Here is a 21,612-nt window from a genome sequence, read left to right as displayed (position 1 = left end):
GCCCACCCGCCCCGTTTCGCTTGCCATCACAGCACGCCTGTTGGGTCTCAGTGGAGAAGTCCCGCTGCTCTGGTTCTTCAGCGCTCCATATAGACACGCCTAAAACCTACGCGCATATTAAAAAAAAACATTTAATATAACTAACAGTCAAAAGAAAAAAGGAGAGAAAGAAGAGAAACATTACTGGGTTACTATGCACTTGCGACTGATTTCTTGGTTTTTTATCATTTTGAACTTTATGGAATACATCGGCAGCCAAAACGCCTCCCGGGGACGGCGCCAGCGAAGAAGTAAGTGCAGGGTTTGCTTTAGGGTTTTTATTTTCTTTTGATTATTGTTGTTGTTGTTGTTGTTTTGGTTTGTGTTGAGCGTTTCCTCCCTTCCACCGCATTCACCTGTCTCCTTGCCTGTCCAGAGTCAGCTGCCAGAGGAAATAGTCCTTCCAGCCTCCATCCTTCGCCTCTCATAGGAGATAACAGTTCGGGCATGGGCTCTCCTTCTCTAGCCAGAGCTGGGGTCTGTGCACCGGGTGCTAGCTTGACTCCCGCCCCCTTGTAATTCGGGATCTGGAAATGTTCTGTTTCTTACTTAGATTCGCTCTAGGGATGTGTGCTTTACTTTGGAGAGTCCAACGGAGGCCTAGAGCCCCAGGCAGCTGGGTCGCCCGTCCTGCCTTCGGGTGGCTTGATACTGGCCCAACGCAACACCAGCACACCACGAGTTGCTGCCTGGTTCAGGGGAGCTTTGGCTGCCTCCCCCCCTCCCCGGGCTGCTTTCTGGTAGTCAAGGCAAGCATCCTGGGGCGGGTCTGTGGGGAGGGAGGCAGTGAGCTAGCGCCTGCGCTACTGCTCTCTCCACGACGTGCGCACAAGTGGAGTAGAGTGGTGCGGGGGCGCTGGGGTTTCCACGACAGCTTGCGGAGTTGCCCCATGTCCCACGCTCTGGGGTCTGAATGGAGAGGAACTCCGGAGGTTTGGAACTCCAGTTACCTTCTTGCCTTGCCTGTCCCACGTGAGCGATGTGGACAACTCAGACTCTTTCAAGTGGGTCCCCTGAGACAGACACACAGAGAATGGGGTTCCCCCTGAGCTCATCTCCTCACTGCTCTTTACCCAACTACCTAGAAGAGTGTTCTGTAGCGGCTGGGTAGGGTGCTCTCTCTGGAATGAGATAGAGACGTCTGGGAAGCCTCCACCAAAGTTGGTCAGAGGCAAAGGGGCACCTTTCAGAGATTCGGGCAGAGATGCGAGGGTGACCCTGCGGGCAGCTCTGCTGTGGGTGCCCATGAGAAGAGTCCCTTCGCTGAGTTAAGGACGACCCTGGCTTGGCAGAGGGCACAGGAACCCAGGGCTAGCTAATAAGGGGAACTAACTGACATCACTCTGTAAAGCTATTCCGGCTGGTTGGCTAGACAGCCCACGACCTTGTCTGGTCTCCCGATGAGATCTCTCCCCGAGTGTCCAGCCCGCAAAAACCCTTAAGGCAGGAACGCCTGCAACTCTCTGGACACAACAACACTTGTGTGGAGTGAAAATTTACTAATCGCCTCTCCTCACTGTTTGTCTCTGCCCTGGCCCTGGACGTGAGGGTCCCCTGAAAGCTCCCTTTGTACCGCAAAGCCCAGGCCAGACAAAGTTTGATTCACCTGAAAATTGCCTTTAAAAATCGTGGCTGGGTGGGAGCGCCAGAGACTTGGAGTCCGAGCTGGCTCCACTGCCTCTCGGATTGCGTCTCTGCGCAGGAGGGCCTAAACTAAACATGTCAGGGCATCCGATTTATTATTCTTGGCCTCTGAGTGGTTTGTATTCTGTGCAACCCTCCCACCCAGTCTATCACTCAGGCCCTTCTGCTGCCGCACGGAAGCAGCAGCCTGGGGCTCAGAGTTCCTCATACCTACCCAGGCAAGCTAGGTCCACTGAGCACTGAGTTTCAGGGTCAGTGGGGAAACCGAATTCAGGAGACACACAGCTTCTTGCCCTACATTGCCTATAGGCCACTCCAACCTGGTAGTGACAGCCACCCACCCTTGGGAGCTCCATACTTGCCCCAGTGGGGCTGAATCCTCACTGTGCGTTAGTGTGACCTGGGTTTCTGGCTGGGTCACTGCTGTTTCTGAAGGAAACAAAAGACAGCAAAGAAAGTTTGCTGTGCGTTCGTTCTCATCTCCCCCAGTGAGGACCAGAGCTGGGGAAACTCTGGGTGCGCACATCTGGGCTGGGACTAGATGGGTGATGGGTGAAGTCTAAAAGAGAAGTTTCTCTCTCTCTCTCTCCCTTTCTCTGCCTGCATCTTCCTAAGGCCAAGTCAAAGGCGCCCTCTGGTTGTGTTGAGGGGATGAAAGAGGAAATCGGTGGAATGGAGCTGAAATTCCAGTGATTCTATGGGAGTCTGGAAAAGAGTTCTTGCAGGCATCTCTGCTGCTGAGGCGGCACTTGAGTCTGCGGTTGAAGCTTGGTTGCTCCTGCAATCCTGGTAGAGGGGCGACCCCTTGCGTCGTCTAAGTAGACAGAAGAAAGATTTGGCTAGTTTAGCATGACTTTTTTTGGAGCAAGGATCAGAGGGTTAAATGTCCTTGTTCAATGTCCAGAAACTCGAAATTAACGCCACACATTCATAAATTAACCTGGATCATGTTTTTTGAAGTAGCTAAATAAAAATGTCCTTAAGAGTAACTGGGAATTTCTATAATGAATAATAAAGCAGTGGTCAAATTATTTTAAAATGATCAGACACCCCTATTTCTTCCACACTAGGGCAACTAAAATGAGCAATTAAGGGTCTTGCTTTTGCCTTGTATAAATAACTTCATTTTATTAGACTTTTAGCAACATCAATAACGATGGAAGTGGAAAATTAAGGTTAAAAATATTTCCTAAAGTTTTTTTAAGTGGTCTCTTGAATGGTTCAGTACCAAGGAGTGTCATTGCAGATTTAATCATGTTCATATTTAACAACTATGATTTGTTGTCAGAAATAGCCAACAAAGTTATGCAAATATCCCTCTGTTTCTGTACAATAATCAGTATTCTATTGAGCTCTACTTGGCAAAAATAAAACCAATAATCCTAATTATTACGCACTACTATTTTCTCTTTAAAAAAACCCATAGTGCTTTAAAACAGATATCTTGTACTTTTAAATATCTGTGTAATTACGGCGAATAAACACAACAGAAATTGTACTGATTTTGATTGATGTATGGTGCTCAGCGATGACAAAATAAATCTATACAGGATAAAATGTAAAGTCTTTACTCAAAAGAAGTTACCATCCAGCAAGATTTTTTTTTTTTCACAGCAAGTCCCAGATTTGGATCCTGGATGTGAATTTACAAAACCTAAACTCCATCTTTAATCTCATTTCCAGCCTTGCAATCTTTTTCCTTTGAAGTTTGGTATTAAAAAAAATCTTCTAATTTTGGTTTGCATATTAATAAAAATCTAAGCATCATCTTATCCTAACAATCGCAATTCCTTCCTAATGCATCACATTTCACAAGAACTGTCACTTGGCTGACATTGATCTTGCCTCTGTAGAGAATAAGTTTAAGAACCAAAACCCAAAAAGCCTGCCAGAGAGTCAGTGAATGAAGTTTGTCTTCTCCCACGAATCTCTCTGCCCTTTATCATTTATGCTATGTTCTGGCCCTGCCATAAAGAGGCTATCAGACTATTAAAACAATTAACTTTATCATCTCCAGATTGTCATTTTCCCAATATGTTTAGAGAACAAGCTATTCTGCTCAAATAGCATAATCTTGATAAGTATTGCTACAATGTGGACAAATGTCAAATATTGCACACCAAAGTTGCTCAACATTGAGTTGATTTTCCAAAGGGCTCTATAGGATGATACTGCCCCAGAGAGTTACTGTCAGAAGCAGGCCATCAGGGACCATGGTCTTCGGATATGAGCATCTATTATTTCATCTTAGTGTTCCACACTATACACCACGCATGCTTTAGAAATTCATTACATATCTCACAATTAAAACACAGCTACTACAATCTTTAGAGAAACATCAAAAAGAAGCAAGAATAGAACAAAAATAATTACACTGATAATATACTTAGTGGAATATATTGATCACCGCTCATGACAGTGTAGCAAATGCTGACTTATAGTGTAAGGTTCTGATGCACTCTTGGTGGTTTTACTGCTGGCCCTGGAAGACAAGTTAACAGATGAAAGAACACACTGAAATTTTAAGATGTTAATTTGAGTGTTTCATTTGGAGGTTGGTAACAATACATGCTTTTCCTCACTGGACTACATTCTTCACCTGTATGCCTTAGTTTTGAGAAAAATAGCTGGACAGTGATATGAGCAAAATCTGGTGAAGAAAGGGCTTCTAAGGCATATCATATGGGTTGAATGAAAATCAAAGATAAATTCAATTTCCTAGGAAGTGGTGGCTACAAAAAATAGAAACAAAAATGCATTTACCTTTTTCAGTTCTAAGGGAACCATCTTTGAACTAGAAAGATTGTTTCCCAAAATAACTTGTTGCTACTCTATTTTAAATCCATGTTTACTGCTTCAGAAGAAAGATTGTCCTAAGCACCTGAAAAATGGTATTTTGAAATACTGTCATTTTAGCCCATGTCACTCTAAGCATTGAAAATGTAAGAGCAAGTAAAAAGCGTGTACCACAAATATTTCGATATTTCTTTGAACATGCAGTATGAGCAGTAGTTAAGCTTGTAAGTAGATAGGCTTTACTAAGCCATTTCTGCATTAAAGAGTTCCATGGTTTTTAATGTTCTACAAATTAGGTCTCCAGAAAGCAATGAACTGAAATTACAACATGCAGTAAAATTTGATTTTCAAGTTGTTATAGGAAAACCCTTGGTACATTACTACAAAACGACTTTATTAGACATTTGATCCTTTTAGATTATTTGAATCTGGGTCGGGATCTCTACGTTGCTACTAAATGTCTAAAATATTTTCCAGTTAAATGTCTAATCATTTTAAATATGTATAGTGTTTTTAATCCTTCATGAGAAAGCATTATAAAGTAATATTAAAATACTACTTTGAAATTACAAAAATGAAGTTTAAAAAATACAATTATTACTGATATTCTAATTTAATACTTTTTTCTCTTTATCTTCTTTTAAAGCACTCAACTTGAGCATTTCCCTGATTCATACACCTATTCCCACTCAGAAAAAAAAAATACCATTCTCAACTTTCAGTGAATTCCTGAAATGCCACCAGAGTGGATATTGTGTTTCATGAAATGTAAGAATCAACTTTGGTTGCAATTAGGAAAACATCTATAAGTTCTGAGAATACAGCAAGAGGCAGTCATGATGATGGGTTGGAATTATGTTTGACTTAGCGAGGGTGGTCCCTTCTTATAATATATTGTACACTGGTGTAATTTCCAAAGCAATAATTTGAAGTATCTTAACTCATAACTTGGTGGATTCTGTCTTGCTTTTGATTTTGTGGGAAAATAAGACAGATTGCTGCAATTTTTAAAAGATTGCAATGAACACGTCATCTTGGAAATTACCATCTGTTGAGCCACTAGTAGATTTGAAATACTTTGCAAATAAGCTTAATAATATACATAAAGTATATATATGAATTTGTGAAAGATACTGGAGAATTTTTTTTATTTGTTTAATGTGCCTAGTCACATCTTTTTATTCCGAAGCATTAGTAGCATTCTAATTTTAATGTTTATTAAGAAGCGCTAAAAACAATGGAGTGTTCCATTATCAAGGGTTATAGTTTGTCAAGAATGCTAAATGTCTGGGTGTCACTGAATGCTAAGATTCCCATTTTTTCATCTGAAAAATTTCATCAATGCAATACTTAAATAAAATATCTGAAATCATTTCATATGTGAACAGTGCTTATTCACAAAACATCCACTGACAGTGCCTCTTATCTTCTAAGGTCATCTCTGCCTTAATTGTAAGGTCTGCACGTGATGAACCTAACAATTTACTACCACTAAAGTTCTTTGGAAAATAAAAAAAGAACAGTTTAGTGGTGCCAAAGAGCATGTTCAATCATATACATCCATAATTGTAACTGTCTGTATTTTATGAAAAATATTGCCTAACTCTTCAAGGCACTGTTTTATATAGTGTTGTATCTGACCTTTAATGTTTTGGTAACAAACAAGTTTCATAAGTTTGTGATAGAGATTGAGACCTAAAAAAAGAAAATCCCCAATGGGAATTAGGAAGAGTGAAAAGAGCGCTAAAGATCTCCATTCATGATCCAGCATGGTCACTAGCATTTACATGACCCACACAAACCCTTGTTACCATATTAGACAGTATTATCTCTGTGACAAGATAAGAATGTTGAGTCATATTTTTAAAAAATTACTTAGGTCTACACCATCCAATAATCTTAACAACTATTAATCTTTTTTGTGAAACAAAAATCATGAGCAGGGAGCTAAATAGTTCTTCCAAATTACTCATCTTACTCAACTAGGTTTATTAGGTTTAAAAAAGCAAACAAATAAAGTCATTATTTGTAGTAAGTAAATTTAACCCAGAAGACGTGCTATAGAGATTAACCAAGTGATTGCTCAAGCTGGAGAGTGGGTCACATATGACATTCTGCATCCTTCAGGTATTGGCTGAAAACAAAGCCAAGGCTTAAATAGGAACACCCAGGCAGGTTCATCTTGTCCTCAGACATACAATTTCGGGAGTGCGTTCAGAGTGCCAAGTGGAGGAATGTGACAGAGTTTGCCTGTCCCAGCAGCATTTAGACGTGCCCTGTGGAGGTAAGAAAAAGTCACATCTGATAATCCACATTTAAGGACAAAAGGCCTACACTATGACACTGCATGATGAAGATGGAGAATAATGCAGATGACTCATGTTAATGAAATCAATAGCCCTTGGCACTTAATTGAGTACGGAGAAGAAAAGGAAGCAAGACCATATTTGGCATCAATTTAGGAGCATGAGGATTCAGATGTTGGTAAACAGAAAAATAATAGACACAAGCGAAGACAAGAATGAGACAAGTAGGTTTGGTAAGAAATGCGTTTTACTTTTGAACTATCTTTAGTTTGAGGAGCTTGGAGGACACTTAGGACTTGAGCTCTAATTTCAGAGACCAACAAGAGTTGCCATGAAGGACAGTAGTGTCACTAATAGAAAAGAGAGAAGGGGGAGGGAGGGAGGGAGGGAGGGAGGGAGGGAGGGAGGGAGGGAGGATATAGCTAGACATAGGAAATAAAAAAAGAGGGATGCTTTCCTTTTCCTTTATTTATGAAAAGTTTTTATTCATGCAGTGTCAACGTGATTACATTAAATCACTGGGTTCATGTTAAATGCTTTAATGTGTTATTGTCAACAAGAATTTCTTGGTTGTAGTACTTTCTATTATGTAAGAGAGTGGTTGCTGGTATCATGAATGATAGTTCTAAATTGCCAAATTGTGTAGTTGACAATTAGGCTTAGAATTTCTACTACCTACAGAACATGTTACTTTGCCACTGATCATAAGGAGACTTGAAAAACTTTCCAGTAATGGAAGATACATTCCTGTGAGATGTTGAATGGTTTCGAACCACTGTACTTGGACTTGGACATAGCATCTATTGCCCCTTTCAAGTAGATTTGTCAATGGAAATGTGCTCATCTCAGGAGAGGATGAAATTGGAAGGCATGCAGTTACTTCATCTACGTTGTGCAACATCCCTGATCGGTCTTTAACCAGCTATTATAATCGTCAGGTCCCAGGTTTCTTATTGGTTCCATCTATTCATTTTGAGGCTTCATAGCAAAGGGAGTATATTTTTCCCTGTATTTTAAGAACTTGGCAGAAGTATGAGTTAGATTTATCTTACTTTTGGACACCTTTATAAAATTAATGTGCAATAAAGTAGGTTGTATATTCCCTCCCCAAAACTGTTTCTAGACATATGCTCAGAAGCATATTTGTAATTATATCCCAATAGAAAGTACATTCCTGAAGATGAGTGCTGAAACGGCCCGCATTTTGTTACTACATAAAAAAAACCACTACCACACTTTGTAAAGTAACAGAATCTAAGAGCTACTTATTTTAGAATACCACCTCCCTGACATATATTCAGTCAAGTAAGAGAAGGATTGCTGCGTTTAACAGCTACAATGGAACCTTACAGGTATTGACAAAGCCTTGACAAAGGCTTACAGCCTTGACAAAGGCTGCCACATACACAGAACAAGTGTCATTTCAACAGAGAGGTGATAGAATGGTATGTCCAAGCATGTTAAATGCCTCATATGAAAGTAGAGCTTCACAGCTCTCAGGGCCATGGTAGCATTCTGTGTATCATACTTTAACATTTGCATTTGTCTTTTAAGAGAATATTATAGTAACAATAAATTCCCTAAATATCTTCTTGCCTTTCAGCAAAAAACACCTTACTTGGCATGTTCCCCAAAAGAATCCATCCATCCTAGAAGCAATGTGGAGTTTTATTTTATCTGTTTATTATTTATTGTTTATTCTGTTATCACAGGGATGATATTCAGTCCCTAGATGGCCATTCAAGTTTAATTTCAAAGTCCAGGCCTTTCAAGATTCACCTTCTTTTCACTCTTGAGCTTGGTCCGTAAGTCATTACGTTCTCAAACTCCACCTCAGTCTTTCTCCTCCTTTCCTCCTTACTCACTCTTTCTCACTCCTTGCATTCTCCAGCTCACCTCTCTCCTTCATCCTCTCTCCTCAATCTTCCCTATAGGCAGTTTCTAACCTAAGTTGCCGATCATTTTTATGCCACAAGCAATAAAATCACACGATTTATTTGACGTATTATAAAATCCTTCTTCCCAAGTATGTCTTGCACATCCAAGACAAGATTTACTTAGGCATAAAGATGTGGGCAAAACTGTAATTCTGCAGTTAAATGTCAAAACCCTTGGATATAATTTACAATCACAATTGGCATTTCCCTAGCTAGTTTTTTTGTTATCCAGAAAGCTATCTTTATGATGTTTCATAAAATCTGTTATTTATATACTTTCACCAAGACCATTAATAATCACTTCCATTTTGAATTTTTGCTTTATGGGCCTTCATACGAGGATTGCTGATTCTGAGTTCATATTAGAATCACCTGGAGAGCTTTAAAAATAAAAACAACTAGCCCAAATAGCGCAATCTCTGGAGACAGGGCCTTGATAGTCTCAGTTTTAAAACTTGTCCTGGGGATACTAATACAGAGCTGAGAGTGCTATATTTTCAGACCCTTAATTCAAGACCATCCATTAGTGCTGAGCAACTGTTGAAAGCTATGCCAGTTTTATGAGGGTTAGACAGACAAAATAAACCTGCGTGAAGTGTGATAAGGGAGGAGATATGTATCATCTGAACAGCAGAAAGCCCTCTCACTGCTCAGTATGATTTCTCAATAGGAAATTGATAAACTCAAGGCACTGAGTTGAGCAAGCAGGGCTGTCTCAAAGAGAATCAATCACTTCATTCTAGGAAGAGAGCAAAGTGCACACAGGAAGGCATGGGCATGAGAGTGTGCTGGATCCATGCAAGGTAGCCCTCAGGAGAAGGGGACTGCACTGCTGTGGTTGGCGAGGGGGAAAACAGTGCAAACGTGAAAGTAAATGGGGTGCAAGCTATGCTCAAACTTATTTCCAAAACTACTCAATAATGAACAACTGGGGTTTTGTTTGGTTGGTTGTTGTTGTTATTGTTGTTGTTGTTTGTTTGTTTTTAATGTCTTACCAGATGATCAGTGATCCCAAGTGTCCTCCTTGTTGTCAGGAAAACCTTAATGGGGAGGCAACTGCCTAAGAAGAAGTAAACATTCCTTTCTTTTATATGCTCTACAATTCCAGACTAGCTTAGCTTGACTACTGGTGATCAGTAAGACCACTATAAATAGCATGCGGGGGAGGGGAGACTCAACTCTATCAAATGGATTAAGTTTGGAGCAGATCATTAATTCAAAAATGCTTCATTTTTCTCCTAACCTGTTCTCTGAGCAGTTGTCTCTATCTCTTGTTTATTATTCTTTTTAAGTCCATACAGAATTTTCAAACCTTGCCATAAATTAGGGAAAACTCCATGTAAAAACGAGGTGGAAGTCTGGGCTTCCTGTCAGAGCTCATTGTGCTTGTTAAGGGGGCTCTTTGGGAAAATTTGGGTTGCAATGAGTCACTAGGCCAAATCCCAATAACCACAATTGCCAGAAGTAATTAGACTGAAGAAAGCCAGGCTCCTTGGGAGGAGGGTCATCATAGCATGCTTGAGACATTGCTCCGTGCTCAGACCTAGTTACTTGTCCCTAAGGATTGGGAGCAATCATGAGCTACAGAAAGCAGGAAACTACCCAAAACAATGCTTTCCCACCAACTTTCTTCTCAATAGGTTATTCACCCTTAGCATGCACAAGATGGAAATATGCCACCAGCACCGCCTCCGGCGGGGGCGCAGTGCACGTCACAATCCTCATAAACCACCTGTCTGTCTGCAAGAGTGCAAAACCCACACAGAGAAGGCCTGCTGTCATTATGGCAAGTCAGCCTCCTCCCTTCCTGAGCAGATAAAAAGAGCCCCAGGAATTCAGTCTTTGTAAAAGAATTATCTGAAGGGGAAAGAAAGGAAAGAGAAAAAAAAAATCCCTGTAAACATCCTCAGGTCAATTTAGACATAATATTAGTGAACGGACTTTCAATGATAAGAAGATGATAATGCGTGATGATGGCAGGGCAGGGGTGCTAAAATCTGTAGTTAGAAAAAAGCCGAGGGCAAATTTAGGATTCCTTGTACTTAATTAAACTAACCCCTTTCAGAAGCCTGGTGACAGATAAGTAGAAATTACCAACAAAGAAGTGGAACTATCATTTGAAAGTTTCAGTATAAGAAACAGAAAGACTGTTAAATCTTTCCATACAACAAGCACAAAGGAATCTGTACACAATAACCAAGGGGAAAGTTTGCTTCGAAGCCATTGCCATCGTCTGGAATACTCGAGGTGTCCTATTGCCTCGTGGGATGGATCTTTAATTGAACAAACCCATAAAGATCCCAGGGCTCACTATCCTTAAAGTTGCAAATTCCTTCTAATCTAGAACGAATTTAGTATATTGCTTTATTCCTTCGAACTTAGGCTACTAGATCTTTGTTTAAACATATGGAAACAAATACCACTCTTTTAAATACACAAATGAATTCATTTGCTGGTCAGATTGTGTTAGCAACTGGCAATCTCCAGGTATCTGGTAGATGTGTTCTGTCCTCACATAGGTAATGAGATGGAAGGAGCTGCTTCTCATTGTAAGCAACTTAGGAGAGCCATAGAATTCATTGCATTTCTTGGGAATTTGTCAGAAGTCTAGTGATAGAAAAATCCAGTTTTTCTTTCCCAGTTGAGCTGCAGAAGGACTTTAAATGATTCCTACTACCACAGCCATTGTCAGCGTCCAGAGACCCACTGGAAACTATTGGCCAATGACTTTAATATAGTGTTTGTGATCTAAAGGAAAAGTTTATAATTCTGCATATTTGTATGAAATAGTTTTTAGACAAACTACTTAATTTATGGGCTATGGGGAGGAGCAATGTAATTCAACACAAACATGCTGCATTTATATTATCTCAGTGAATGGTAGTTCTCTCCCAATATATGAAGCTTTCCTGCTGATTCCACCTAGAAACTGCCTTTGAAATTACAGCTCAAAATGAGTTCGAAGCCTCAACACACTCCTTGTACAAGTTTCTATTTGTGGACAATTTATCCAGTCTGTGAAAACTATGTGTTTTCTCTTCTTTAAACCTGTAGCCAGCGTGAAGTCATTTTTACAAGAGCAATAAACTAAAGTGGTTTTTCAAATATCTTACTTGACTTTCTTTTCATGCTGAAGTACCTTTTGTTAATATAAGCTCTTCAGATTCTAGCAGGAAGCTCCCTAAAATTCTAGGGCTGCTTAAAATTATATGACCAGAAATCCCCTTTCTCCTCAGCTACCAGCCCTCTCCTTCTGGGAGTATGCCAGCAATTTTTCACCATTCATTCTGACAACCATTCTGGTGTAAATATTTAGAGAAATCCTTTCCATTAGAGATTAAACAAAGTATAAGTAACTGTTTCGAAATGATGTCTTTATTAATGTTTACAAGAGCAGACCTTATTTCATCTGATGCAAAGAGGCTGACACCCTCCGTAAAGACCAAAGAAAAGTAACCAAGCCAGGAATTACAATGTGCTGTATGTAATTTGAACTACAAACTATTACCTATCATTTATCTCTAGAGGGCTATGTTTAAATAATGTAGAGAAAAATGAATTAGTTTAAGCTGAAAATATAAAAGATAAATTTAAATTGATCGAAAAGGTAAGGGGCAATAACTTATCTCTTCATCACTTAAATAGCCCCTTGCTGTTTTCCCATATGCTCACCAGAGTGAAGCAACATGTGTGAGATCTGCTCTGACAGAAGCTCTGGTTTCTCTCTTATTACTCAAGAATTAGTATTAAAGGGGATGTGGGCTGAACGCTAATGCTTATATCCAGTATCACTTGTGAGAACAGAGTGGCAACCTCAACCTCAAGAAGTAAGCTCACCAGTGTCCTCATTCTGTGTTTCCTGGCCACACAAAATTCTCAGATAACGAGTACCTGCAGGCTTGCCTCCCTCAGCATCCAGAGTGATTTGGTGACTGAGTCAAGCCCTCCAGTTCTCAGCTCTACTATATAATCAATACAGCAGAGGAGCCGATAAGACTTATACACATCTCTAGCATATGTAAATCATCTTTGGAGGACTTACAACACTTAGCCCTGATAGATAGTTGCTATACAGTATTATTAGGAGAAAATAACAAAGAAAAAGGTAGGCAAGTTTATTACAGACTTTATTTTTTTTTGAAAAATTGTTTTAAGTCTTCAGTTGACTTTGTAGACACATGGATGCAGAAAGATAAGTAGGTTAAGGGTGACACAGGTAGGCATTTGATGTATAAAGAAGATCACTGGCTGAAGTTCAGAATAGCACTACAGTATCAGTGATCTCATGGTGTCAGCTGGATAACAAGCACAGACCTCGGAAAACTTTTTTTCTCTGTCCTTTGATAATGACACTAAGATATAAAAATCCATCCTTTTGAGTTCAGTTTAACCACTGACAATTAACAAACTAAGACCTCTAGGTGAGTCTGTTACTTTTTTCTTCATAAAGTAAGGTTTTAAAAATAAGTTAATGTTTTTTTCAATGAAAAATTATTCTAGAACTTAGAGGTGAAGGTGCAAATGCGACCCCCAAATCTCGGGAAACTACAGCAGGTGATTTCTGTGGACTCAAGGTCAACCTAAGAACTATGTCTCAACATCTACAATGAGATTTGATCCCTGTGTCTTGATATCAAAAATACAGTACTCACTAAATTTCAAAATGTTTTACATTTGAATCTTGGGTATATATAATGATGTGACAAGGAAAATAATAAGCAGGGAACTGTGGGATACAAATGGAAAATTCATTGCACTTCATTGTAAGAGAATTGTAACTTTTGACCTTCTCAAAACTTGTGTATTTTTGGATTTTGACTACAGTGAGAAACGACTCAGTGGTAGAAGACAAAGAAGTTTGATTGATCATTGATAGACTGTGGTATCGTTTCCCAAATCATTTAGTCTGTGATTGCATTGTGGCCAGTGCAAAGCAGCTCTACTACTCCTTATTTTCCAGAGAACAGGTTACTGACCTTAAGTCCCTCAATTGTGACATCAATGAGCCTTTCTTTCCTTCTTGCCATATAAAGTTACCTGTCAGAGCTTCATGGATGTGGAATTGAAGCTTAAATTTAAAAGTATAAGTTTTTCTTGGTGTGTTCATATATCTTTTAGAGTATATTTAGAAAAAAATAAGCAAAAACAAGTTTACTGGAGTTAAATACACGGTAAAAATAAAACTCAACGTTGCCCCAGTTAAATTATCATAGATAGATCGATAGACAGACAGACAGATAAACACAGAATATTGCTAAAGATAGAATGCTTAGATATATTTATAAGTTGTGACATACTCTTTTTTTCAGATATGCTTGAATAGAAATAGAAATTGAATTATTTGCAATGAGTGAGTCCAAGCCACATCCAAATATTTATCTGGAGACCAGTATTGTGGAAATGAAGCACAAAGATGGAAGGAAGCGCGGCCTAAAACACTGGAATTTATTAGGCCTCCCAGCATTTTCTTGTCTTAAAATTTATGGCCAATGAATAGGAGTCATCACTTAGTGTGACCTCTGTGACAATCGCGGGAAGTACGCTGTGTGTACTGTAAACGTAGCTGGCATTGTTAGGTAATGATTGGAATGGAGTGGCGTAGTTTGGCTGAGCAAATTTCCATTTTGGGTGCATTTATTAATTTCTATAGCAGAACTCTCACACTACTTCATTAACTGGAATTACTTCTACCAAACAAACGTTGAAATATTTTATGTTTAAAAATAGTGCATTTTTTGTTCATCTATCCAAGGATTTTCTCAAACCTTTTATGGTAACCAGTCCCTTGATCAGTACATGAAACATGCAACCAGATCGACTTAAAGCCCCAGCTTGGCAGATGTTTGTCAACACATTATTTGGATTTCTCTGTAAGTCAGTTGATTATTTTTCTAACATCAGTTGATAACTTTGAAAAGGTTCATTCCTAAAATTCAAAGACCTGAAAACAATTTGATTCAGATCTTTCTTTTTGTAAGTTATAATTAACTCCTGAATGGGTTTAAGTAAAGAAAGGCAACTATCAGCCACTTTTTACATGCGCTATTTTGCAACAAGTGGATGATACATTGATAACAATCACATAAATAAGAACCAGAATGAAAAACATTGAAGGGATATTTCAAAATAATACAGAAATAATAGATCCAAAGGCTAATGTAACAGTCTTCACTATGACACTCTGCTTTTCATTAAGCCTATTAAAAAGGATACCCAGGGGACAGGGAAGGTTAAAAGAGGACATCCCTCTCCAGTGGAGATGGGAATATTATTATTTAACTAGACAATAGGTCAATCTGATACAAGAAATAAACCAGAATAATTGACAGGGTTACAGGGAAGTAGAGAAGGACATTAAACTGTGTGAGACCAGAGCTGGTGTTTCTCAATGGTTATTCTGGTTGCTAATCTGCATTCGTAGTATTGGTGGGAAATGAAAGACATAAACTCTATTCATTACAGAAGTACAATCTGTGGGGAAGGGTGATTGGAGGTGGAGATAACGGGAGCTCAGGAATTTCTGACTTTAGGAACTAAACGGTGCCATTTTTCCCACAAATTTGTCTTTTCAAAGAGAGCTACCTGTTCGTAAACTAAAGAATTATTTCACATGTTCTTCATTTCCTTACTGAAGGACAGGTCACTCACAGAGTCCCAACAGTCTAGCACTTATAAATGAAACATCATTTGGTAGCAAACCATTTTTGCCAAATTACAAAACTTCTCATTAAGTTATCAGTTTCCCTTCTAGAATGTTCTCATTCTATTCTTGGGGATGAAGAAGCCTCTAGCTGGTAAAGCATCACTGTGCAATTACTAAAAGTGACTTCTTTTACTGGGTTGAATGGTATAGAGACACTGTTTCATCATTACCAGGTTTTTTTTAATATCCCTTTTAAATGGGCAGATAAAGTTCTGCATAGTATTTTATTACAATCCCAAGTAAGCAGCAAAAAAGAAAAAATAGTATGAAAGGATGATATTTTCTTTTTTCCCCAATATAAATCTGGGAGTTTTCCTATACTGACTAAATCCCCATATATTTCCCCTGAAATACCTAATATTTTCATAATTTCTTTGACTTTGATATCAACAACATGTAGGTATTGAGACTCTTTCTCTGTACCACCAGCGCTCTCTCTCTCTCTCTCTCTCTCTCTCTCTCTCTCTCTCTCTTTCTCTCTTATAAACACACACACACAACGGCATGGAGACTTCTTATGAAAGTTCAGCCTATAGCTTAAGCTTGTCCTACTAGCTTAAATTAAGCCTCTTATATGAATCTATGTTTTGCCTCTCCTCTACATTTCCTCTGGAGTCTCTCCCCTGTGTAGATTCATCTCATCTTCCTACCTCTTTGCCTGGAAGTCCCACCTAACTTTTCCCCCCTTTGCTATTGGCCATTCAGTACTTTATTAAACCAATCAGAAGATGCTGTGGCAAAAACATATCTTTACAGTGTACAAAAAGATTATTCTACAACATTTCCCCTTCTTTCTAAACAAAAAGGAAAGGCTTTAGCTCCAATCCAGAAAAACTGTTACAATAAAAACAATTATCAGGTAAGAATTATATTTACAATATTCAGTCCATTTGTATTTGGCAAATTCAGAGAAAGTACTGTATTAGCTATCCTATCTTAGTCCAAGTTTTAGACCTAAGTCATTTTCTGTCTTAATTTGTATTATCATCCTAAAAATATCAAGGTAAATATTTGTTACATGTGATATTTTGACTGGCTGACAAGCTTTTCATTGGCAGATCTTTAAGGTCCTGTTCAATTGAATTCTTATCATGAGATGAAATCAATATCTAGGCAAGGACACCAATCCTTGTTTAACAAACCACCTAAAGAAAAAAAAAAGAATAGATTGTAGAAGTACCTGGTTTCTATTAGAAAGATACTTAAAATAAGTATTTATATAAAAATATTTCATATAAATATTCATAATTAATAAGTATCAGGACATTTATTGATTTAGAAATTCATGATTCTATAAGTTGGAAATTAATGAGCTACACAGATCTTGATGCTCTCATCTGAAAATTTATGAAGATGAGCAAGATTTCCATAGTCCTATTAAGTTCCACCATAACAGCATCCTCATGAATCTTCTTTCTTCATATGCACCTTGTAATGCACCTCACTTTCCCTCTCTCCATCTTTCAGTCTGGGTTCTCCTCCTCCTAACTGACGACCATGGCATGTAAGCACCTCAACTACCAGTAATCCCTTATGCCTGGTACTTCTCTTGCAAAAAGCTTCTAGTTTATGTATGTGTGTTTTTTCCTATGTAAAAGCATGAATTTCCTCAACTGTCACACATTTCTTGAATGAGAGTACTTGTTACAGCACAGAGTTATCTATCAGTCCCTGGGAGACCGCTTCGGGTAATAGTTGAAATTCTTCATATGGCAAAGATGTCACACTCAAAAAAATGTGATAATTATTATGCCATTTGTGTCAGAGTCACCTGAAATGTACAAATGTAGAGCCTTAAGTCTACCTTCTCCATTCACAAATCAAAATCTTTAGAAGTAGGACCCAATCATTTGACTTTCAAACACATCCCCATGCCATGGAAACAGAAGTACAGACGATGCGCGTGTGTGTTTGCATGTGCACAGGCGTACAGGTGTGCTTGAAGACCAGAAGAAAAAGGTTTCACATCCTCTTGGAACTGGAGTTATAGGTTTGGTTTATAAGCTGTTTGAAGTGGCCTGACATGACTGTTGACAACTCAGGTCCATGGACCGAGCAGAACCTGCTTTTAACCACTGAGATAGCTCTATGGCCTCACTGTTAATGTTTTTATAATTCATTTTCTCTGTCTCCGTCTGTTTAAAGTCCTTTCTCTGGTGAGCTGGCAGGCCCATGGGCATTTTTGTCTGGAATGTGGTTAGTGGGTAATCAGTAACGCATACTAAGCCTGTGTCTGTGACCCTTACAACGCAGCTTCTCACATTGACTCTTGGTGAATTTCTGCCTCCTATGTTGCTAAATATCTTAAATTACAAAGACGCATCAGAATATGCCCTCTTTCCGTCCTGTATTATTGGATAAATCTACCAGCTATCTCAAATACATTCAGAGAGAAGCAAATGTGCAATACAGTAAATTGTCTTTGATATATGTATTGCTCTTTTGAGATAGGGTCTCACTGCATAGCCAGGCTGACCTGGATATGGTGTGTACCATGCTGGGTTCAAACTCACAGACTCCTGCCTGCCTTTGCCTTCCAAGTACTAAGATTAAAAGCATTCACTAGCACACCCTATACTAGCTATAATTAGGATTTTCTTTTTTTGTTTTATTAGTTCCATGAGAATTTTACCAAATGTGTTTTATTCATAGTTGCCCCTTTCCACACCTCCCAGATCCTTTACTCTCTCCCTATTCACCAAACTTGGTGCCCTTTTTTCCCCTCACACTTCAATTTGTGCTGTCTTGACCTTACCAGGGGCTCCACTCATCGAGAAAACTCCCACGCCCTCTTACAGCAGCTGTCATGGCTCTTCAACTAGGGGAAGGACTTTGTGCCACCTCCCATACCCATTCTGGTATTCTGCTCTGGCTTGACCTTGCTTGGAGGTTCAGCATGCTGCTGTAACTACTGTGAGTTAATATGGGCAGCTGTCTTTCTGGATCTAGAGGACACTGTTTCCTTGTATTCATCCACCACCTCTGCTCTTAAACTCTTTCTGCCTCTAATCCACAGTGATGCTTAGTAGAAGGGTATATGATGGAGATGTCCCATTTTCAATACCTTGGACAGTTGTGGGTTTCTATGCTAATCACTCTATACTGCAAATAGAAGATTCTTTAATGAAAGATGCATTAATTTACAGTCATAATTGTCAGTTATTAGGAATTAGTTTAACACTATGTCCATTTAGCAGAATAAAAATATTAAGTTCTCCCCTCAAGCCTATGATCTAACTAGTCCCAAGTTCTTTGCCTGACAATATTGTCAGGTAGGTCTTTTATCTTGTAGAGCAGAACTTAAATTCACCCAGAAAGTATTGCTTACTCCAATGATGTTCATGACACCGTTTCATCAGTGGGCATGTCTTCCCAAACCAGTCATTACTGTAGCTCAAAAGAACCATGCCGTGGTAAGACTGATGATTACTTTTATCTTCTAGTAGCATGTATAGCAACTTCCAGCACTTTGAAAATTACCCCGTAAGGATCAAGCTTCCAAGTGAGTATCAGCTTGATTTATTATGTTCTGTGACTCAAGAAGATGGTGTCTTTTAGCAATAGGGTTTTACTTTAAGGTTTTGGAAGGTAATCAAAAACATTATCAATATGACACCTCACCGGCTAACAATTCCAAAAGAGGTACAACTCATTCCTGGAACTGGTTGTTATTGTTGCTGTTGTTGTTTTCTCTTGTCAACTTGTGATATCTCATAGGGCATTGCCATCCCATTAGAGTGACTCCAATATAACTGTGTGTGTGTGTGTGTGTGTGTGTGTGTGTGTGTGTGAATATTTAAGCTTCTATAGCAGTAGGTAGTGACTTTTTTTAAAAAAATATCTTAGTTCACATTCTTATCGGGGGAGGGGGACTTGATCGGGGGAGGGGGAGGGAAATGGGAGGCAGTGGCGGGGAGGAGGCAGAAATCTTTAAAACATAAATAAATTTTAAAAAAAAGAAATGGGTCATGGTTAGGAATAGTTACTAAAGCCATTGGACAAAATACAGGCATGGGCTAAACCCCAATAGTGCAAAGTGCTGTGTGGACAGAGGGAGAGTGCTCTTTCGTCCAGGTAATAAAAACATAGGATGATCGAATAACTTTTGGAGAGCAAACTGGAAATACAAACAGACTAAATGTATTAACAATAGGTTGTAGAAGACCCTAGTTTATTATTTTCACTGATAATTGTTTTAAAAACCAATTAAAACTGAAATGGCATTTAGAATATGCCAGAAATGTTCTTTAAAAAAAAAAAATCTTAGTGTTACTTGTCTCTTCCACTCCCCTTTTTTCCTGCCTATATCCTGCTGTCCTACCCCAATTTCAATTTCTCCCTTCCTGTTTCATTAATACCCTTTATATTTTTTGCCTTTTCTGTGTATTTTTTAATTAATTAATTTATTTATTAAGATTTCTGTCTCTTCCCCTCCACTGCCTCCCATTTCCCTCCCCCTCCCCCAATCAAGTCCCCTCCCTCCTCAGCCCAAAGAGCAATCAGGGTTCCCTGCCCTGTGGGAAGTCCAAGGACCACCCACCTCCATCCAGGTCTAGTAAGGTGAGCATCCAAACTGCCTAGGCTCCCACAAAGCCAGTACGTGCAGTTGGATCAAAAACCCATTGCCATTGTTCTTGAGTTCTCAGTAGTCCTCATTGTTTGCTATGTTAAGCGAGTCCGGTTTTATCCCAGGCTTTTTCAGACTCAGGCCAACTGGCCTTGGTGAGTTCCCAATAGAACATCCCCATTGTCTCAGTGTGTGGGTGCACCACTCGCGGTCCTAAGTTCCTTGCTCGTGCTCTCTCTCCTTCTGCTCCTGATTTGGACCTTGAGATTTCTGTCCGGTGCTCCAATGTGGGTCTCTGTCTCTGTCTCCTTTCATCGCCTGATGAAGGTTAATGGTCTCAATTCACCTATAAAAAGGCACAGGCTAAGGATTAATACCCTTTAAACCTATGTATTCTTTATCCTATCGCTTGAATGACCACAAAGACTGGCTTTGAGAGGGGGGGAAAGGGGAATACTTATTCACTTCCGGGGGTATGCAAACTGGTGTAGCCACTATGGAAATCGGTATGTAAGGTCATTAATAATCTGAAAACAGATTTACCAAATGATGTAGCTACACAGCCCTTGGCTATATATCCAAAGGACTCTATCCTACACTAAAGATGCCTATTCTATCTAGAATAAAGATATCCTACTCTATCCTACACTAGAGATACCTGTTAATCCACCACTGCTCTATTTGCAATAGCTAGAAAATGGAAACAGCCTAAATGTCCATAAATTGATGAATAAATATTGAAATTATCGCATATTTACACAATGGAATACTATTCAATTGTTAAGAAAAGTAAAATTAAGAGATTAACAGGTAAATAGATGAAGCTGGAAGCATTAATTCTAAGCCCTGATCATGAAAGACAAGCATTATGTTTTTCTATCATTTGAGGATCTTATCTTTGAATTTTCATATACTTGTGCTTCACTGGGAATATCTGTTGAGGTCAAAATACTAACAAGGAATAATGGGGATGGTGAGGGTCTTCCAGAAATGGGAGACAGAAGGTAATGGTACTTAATGGATTTTTAATGAGTGTTAGAATTTTAATGAATGTTAGGTACTTTATACAATGTCTTTCTAAATACTTCTCAGAAATTATCAAGTTGATGATCCCATACTGCAGATAAACAACCCTTGATTTGAAATGGGTAGGCAAATCCTGCCAAAATAAATAATCAGATTCCAATCTCTTGACACAGGTAATTTGTGTTATTCATCTTTGTATGTTTGCTAGCTAACAGGGTGAAAGTGTTTAATAACTTAATTTTCAAATAAATACTTGGATTAAGAGATAAATGTTAGTAACTTAGTTAGAAAAATAAAATTGGAATTCCAAACCAGACTGCAAACTGAGAGTCCGCACTCACCACTGCTTGGCCTCCTCTGGGAAGTGTGCAGGGCTCATAGCCAAATGAGGCACCATTGCAGGGAGAGTGCATCAAAGTTCCCAAAAAACATCTCACTCAATAAGGTGCATCTTTATTCTTCTGTGTCATCAGCGATTTCATTAATCTAGGAGAAAGAGCTACTTATTTTTCTCTGCTCCCAGCATTAAATGCGACTCATAAAGCCAGGTATTTTTTTTTTAATGGTACGCCTACTATTTGCACATCTTCTTGT

General features: G+C 39.0%; 1 protein-coding gene across 3 annotated transcripts in view; it reads left to right on the top strand.

Moving 5' to 3' along the window:
- The first annotated feature begins 167 nt into the window (after window positions 1–167).
- Rspo3 (R-spondin 3) overlaps window positions 168–21,612 on the top strand; it is an 84,087-nt gene continuing 62,642 nt past the window's right edge. For all 3 annotated transcript variants that reach the window (XM_041653993.1, XM_041653997.1, XM_041653994.1), the window contains exon 1: window positions 168–290. In XM_041653993.1, the coding sequence (XP_041509927.1) occupies window positions 194–290 (97 nt within the window). In that variant the 5' untranslated portion in view covers window positions 168–193. The remainder of the gene's footprint in view (window positions 291–21,612) is intronic.

The sequence above is a fragment of the Microtus oregoni genome, unplaced genomic scaffold (assembly GCF_018167655.1).
Source record: "Microtus oregoni isolate MIOR12 unplaced genomic scaffold, Mior012 000006F_ref0000085, whole genome shotgun sequence".
NCBI lineage: Eukaryota > Metazoa > Chordata > Mammalia > Rodentia > Cricetidae > Microtus > Microtus oregoni.
The sequence above is the reverse complement of the archived record's forward strand: the minus strand, read 5'-3'. Positions and strand labels throughout refer to the sequence as shown.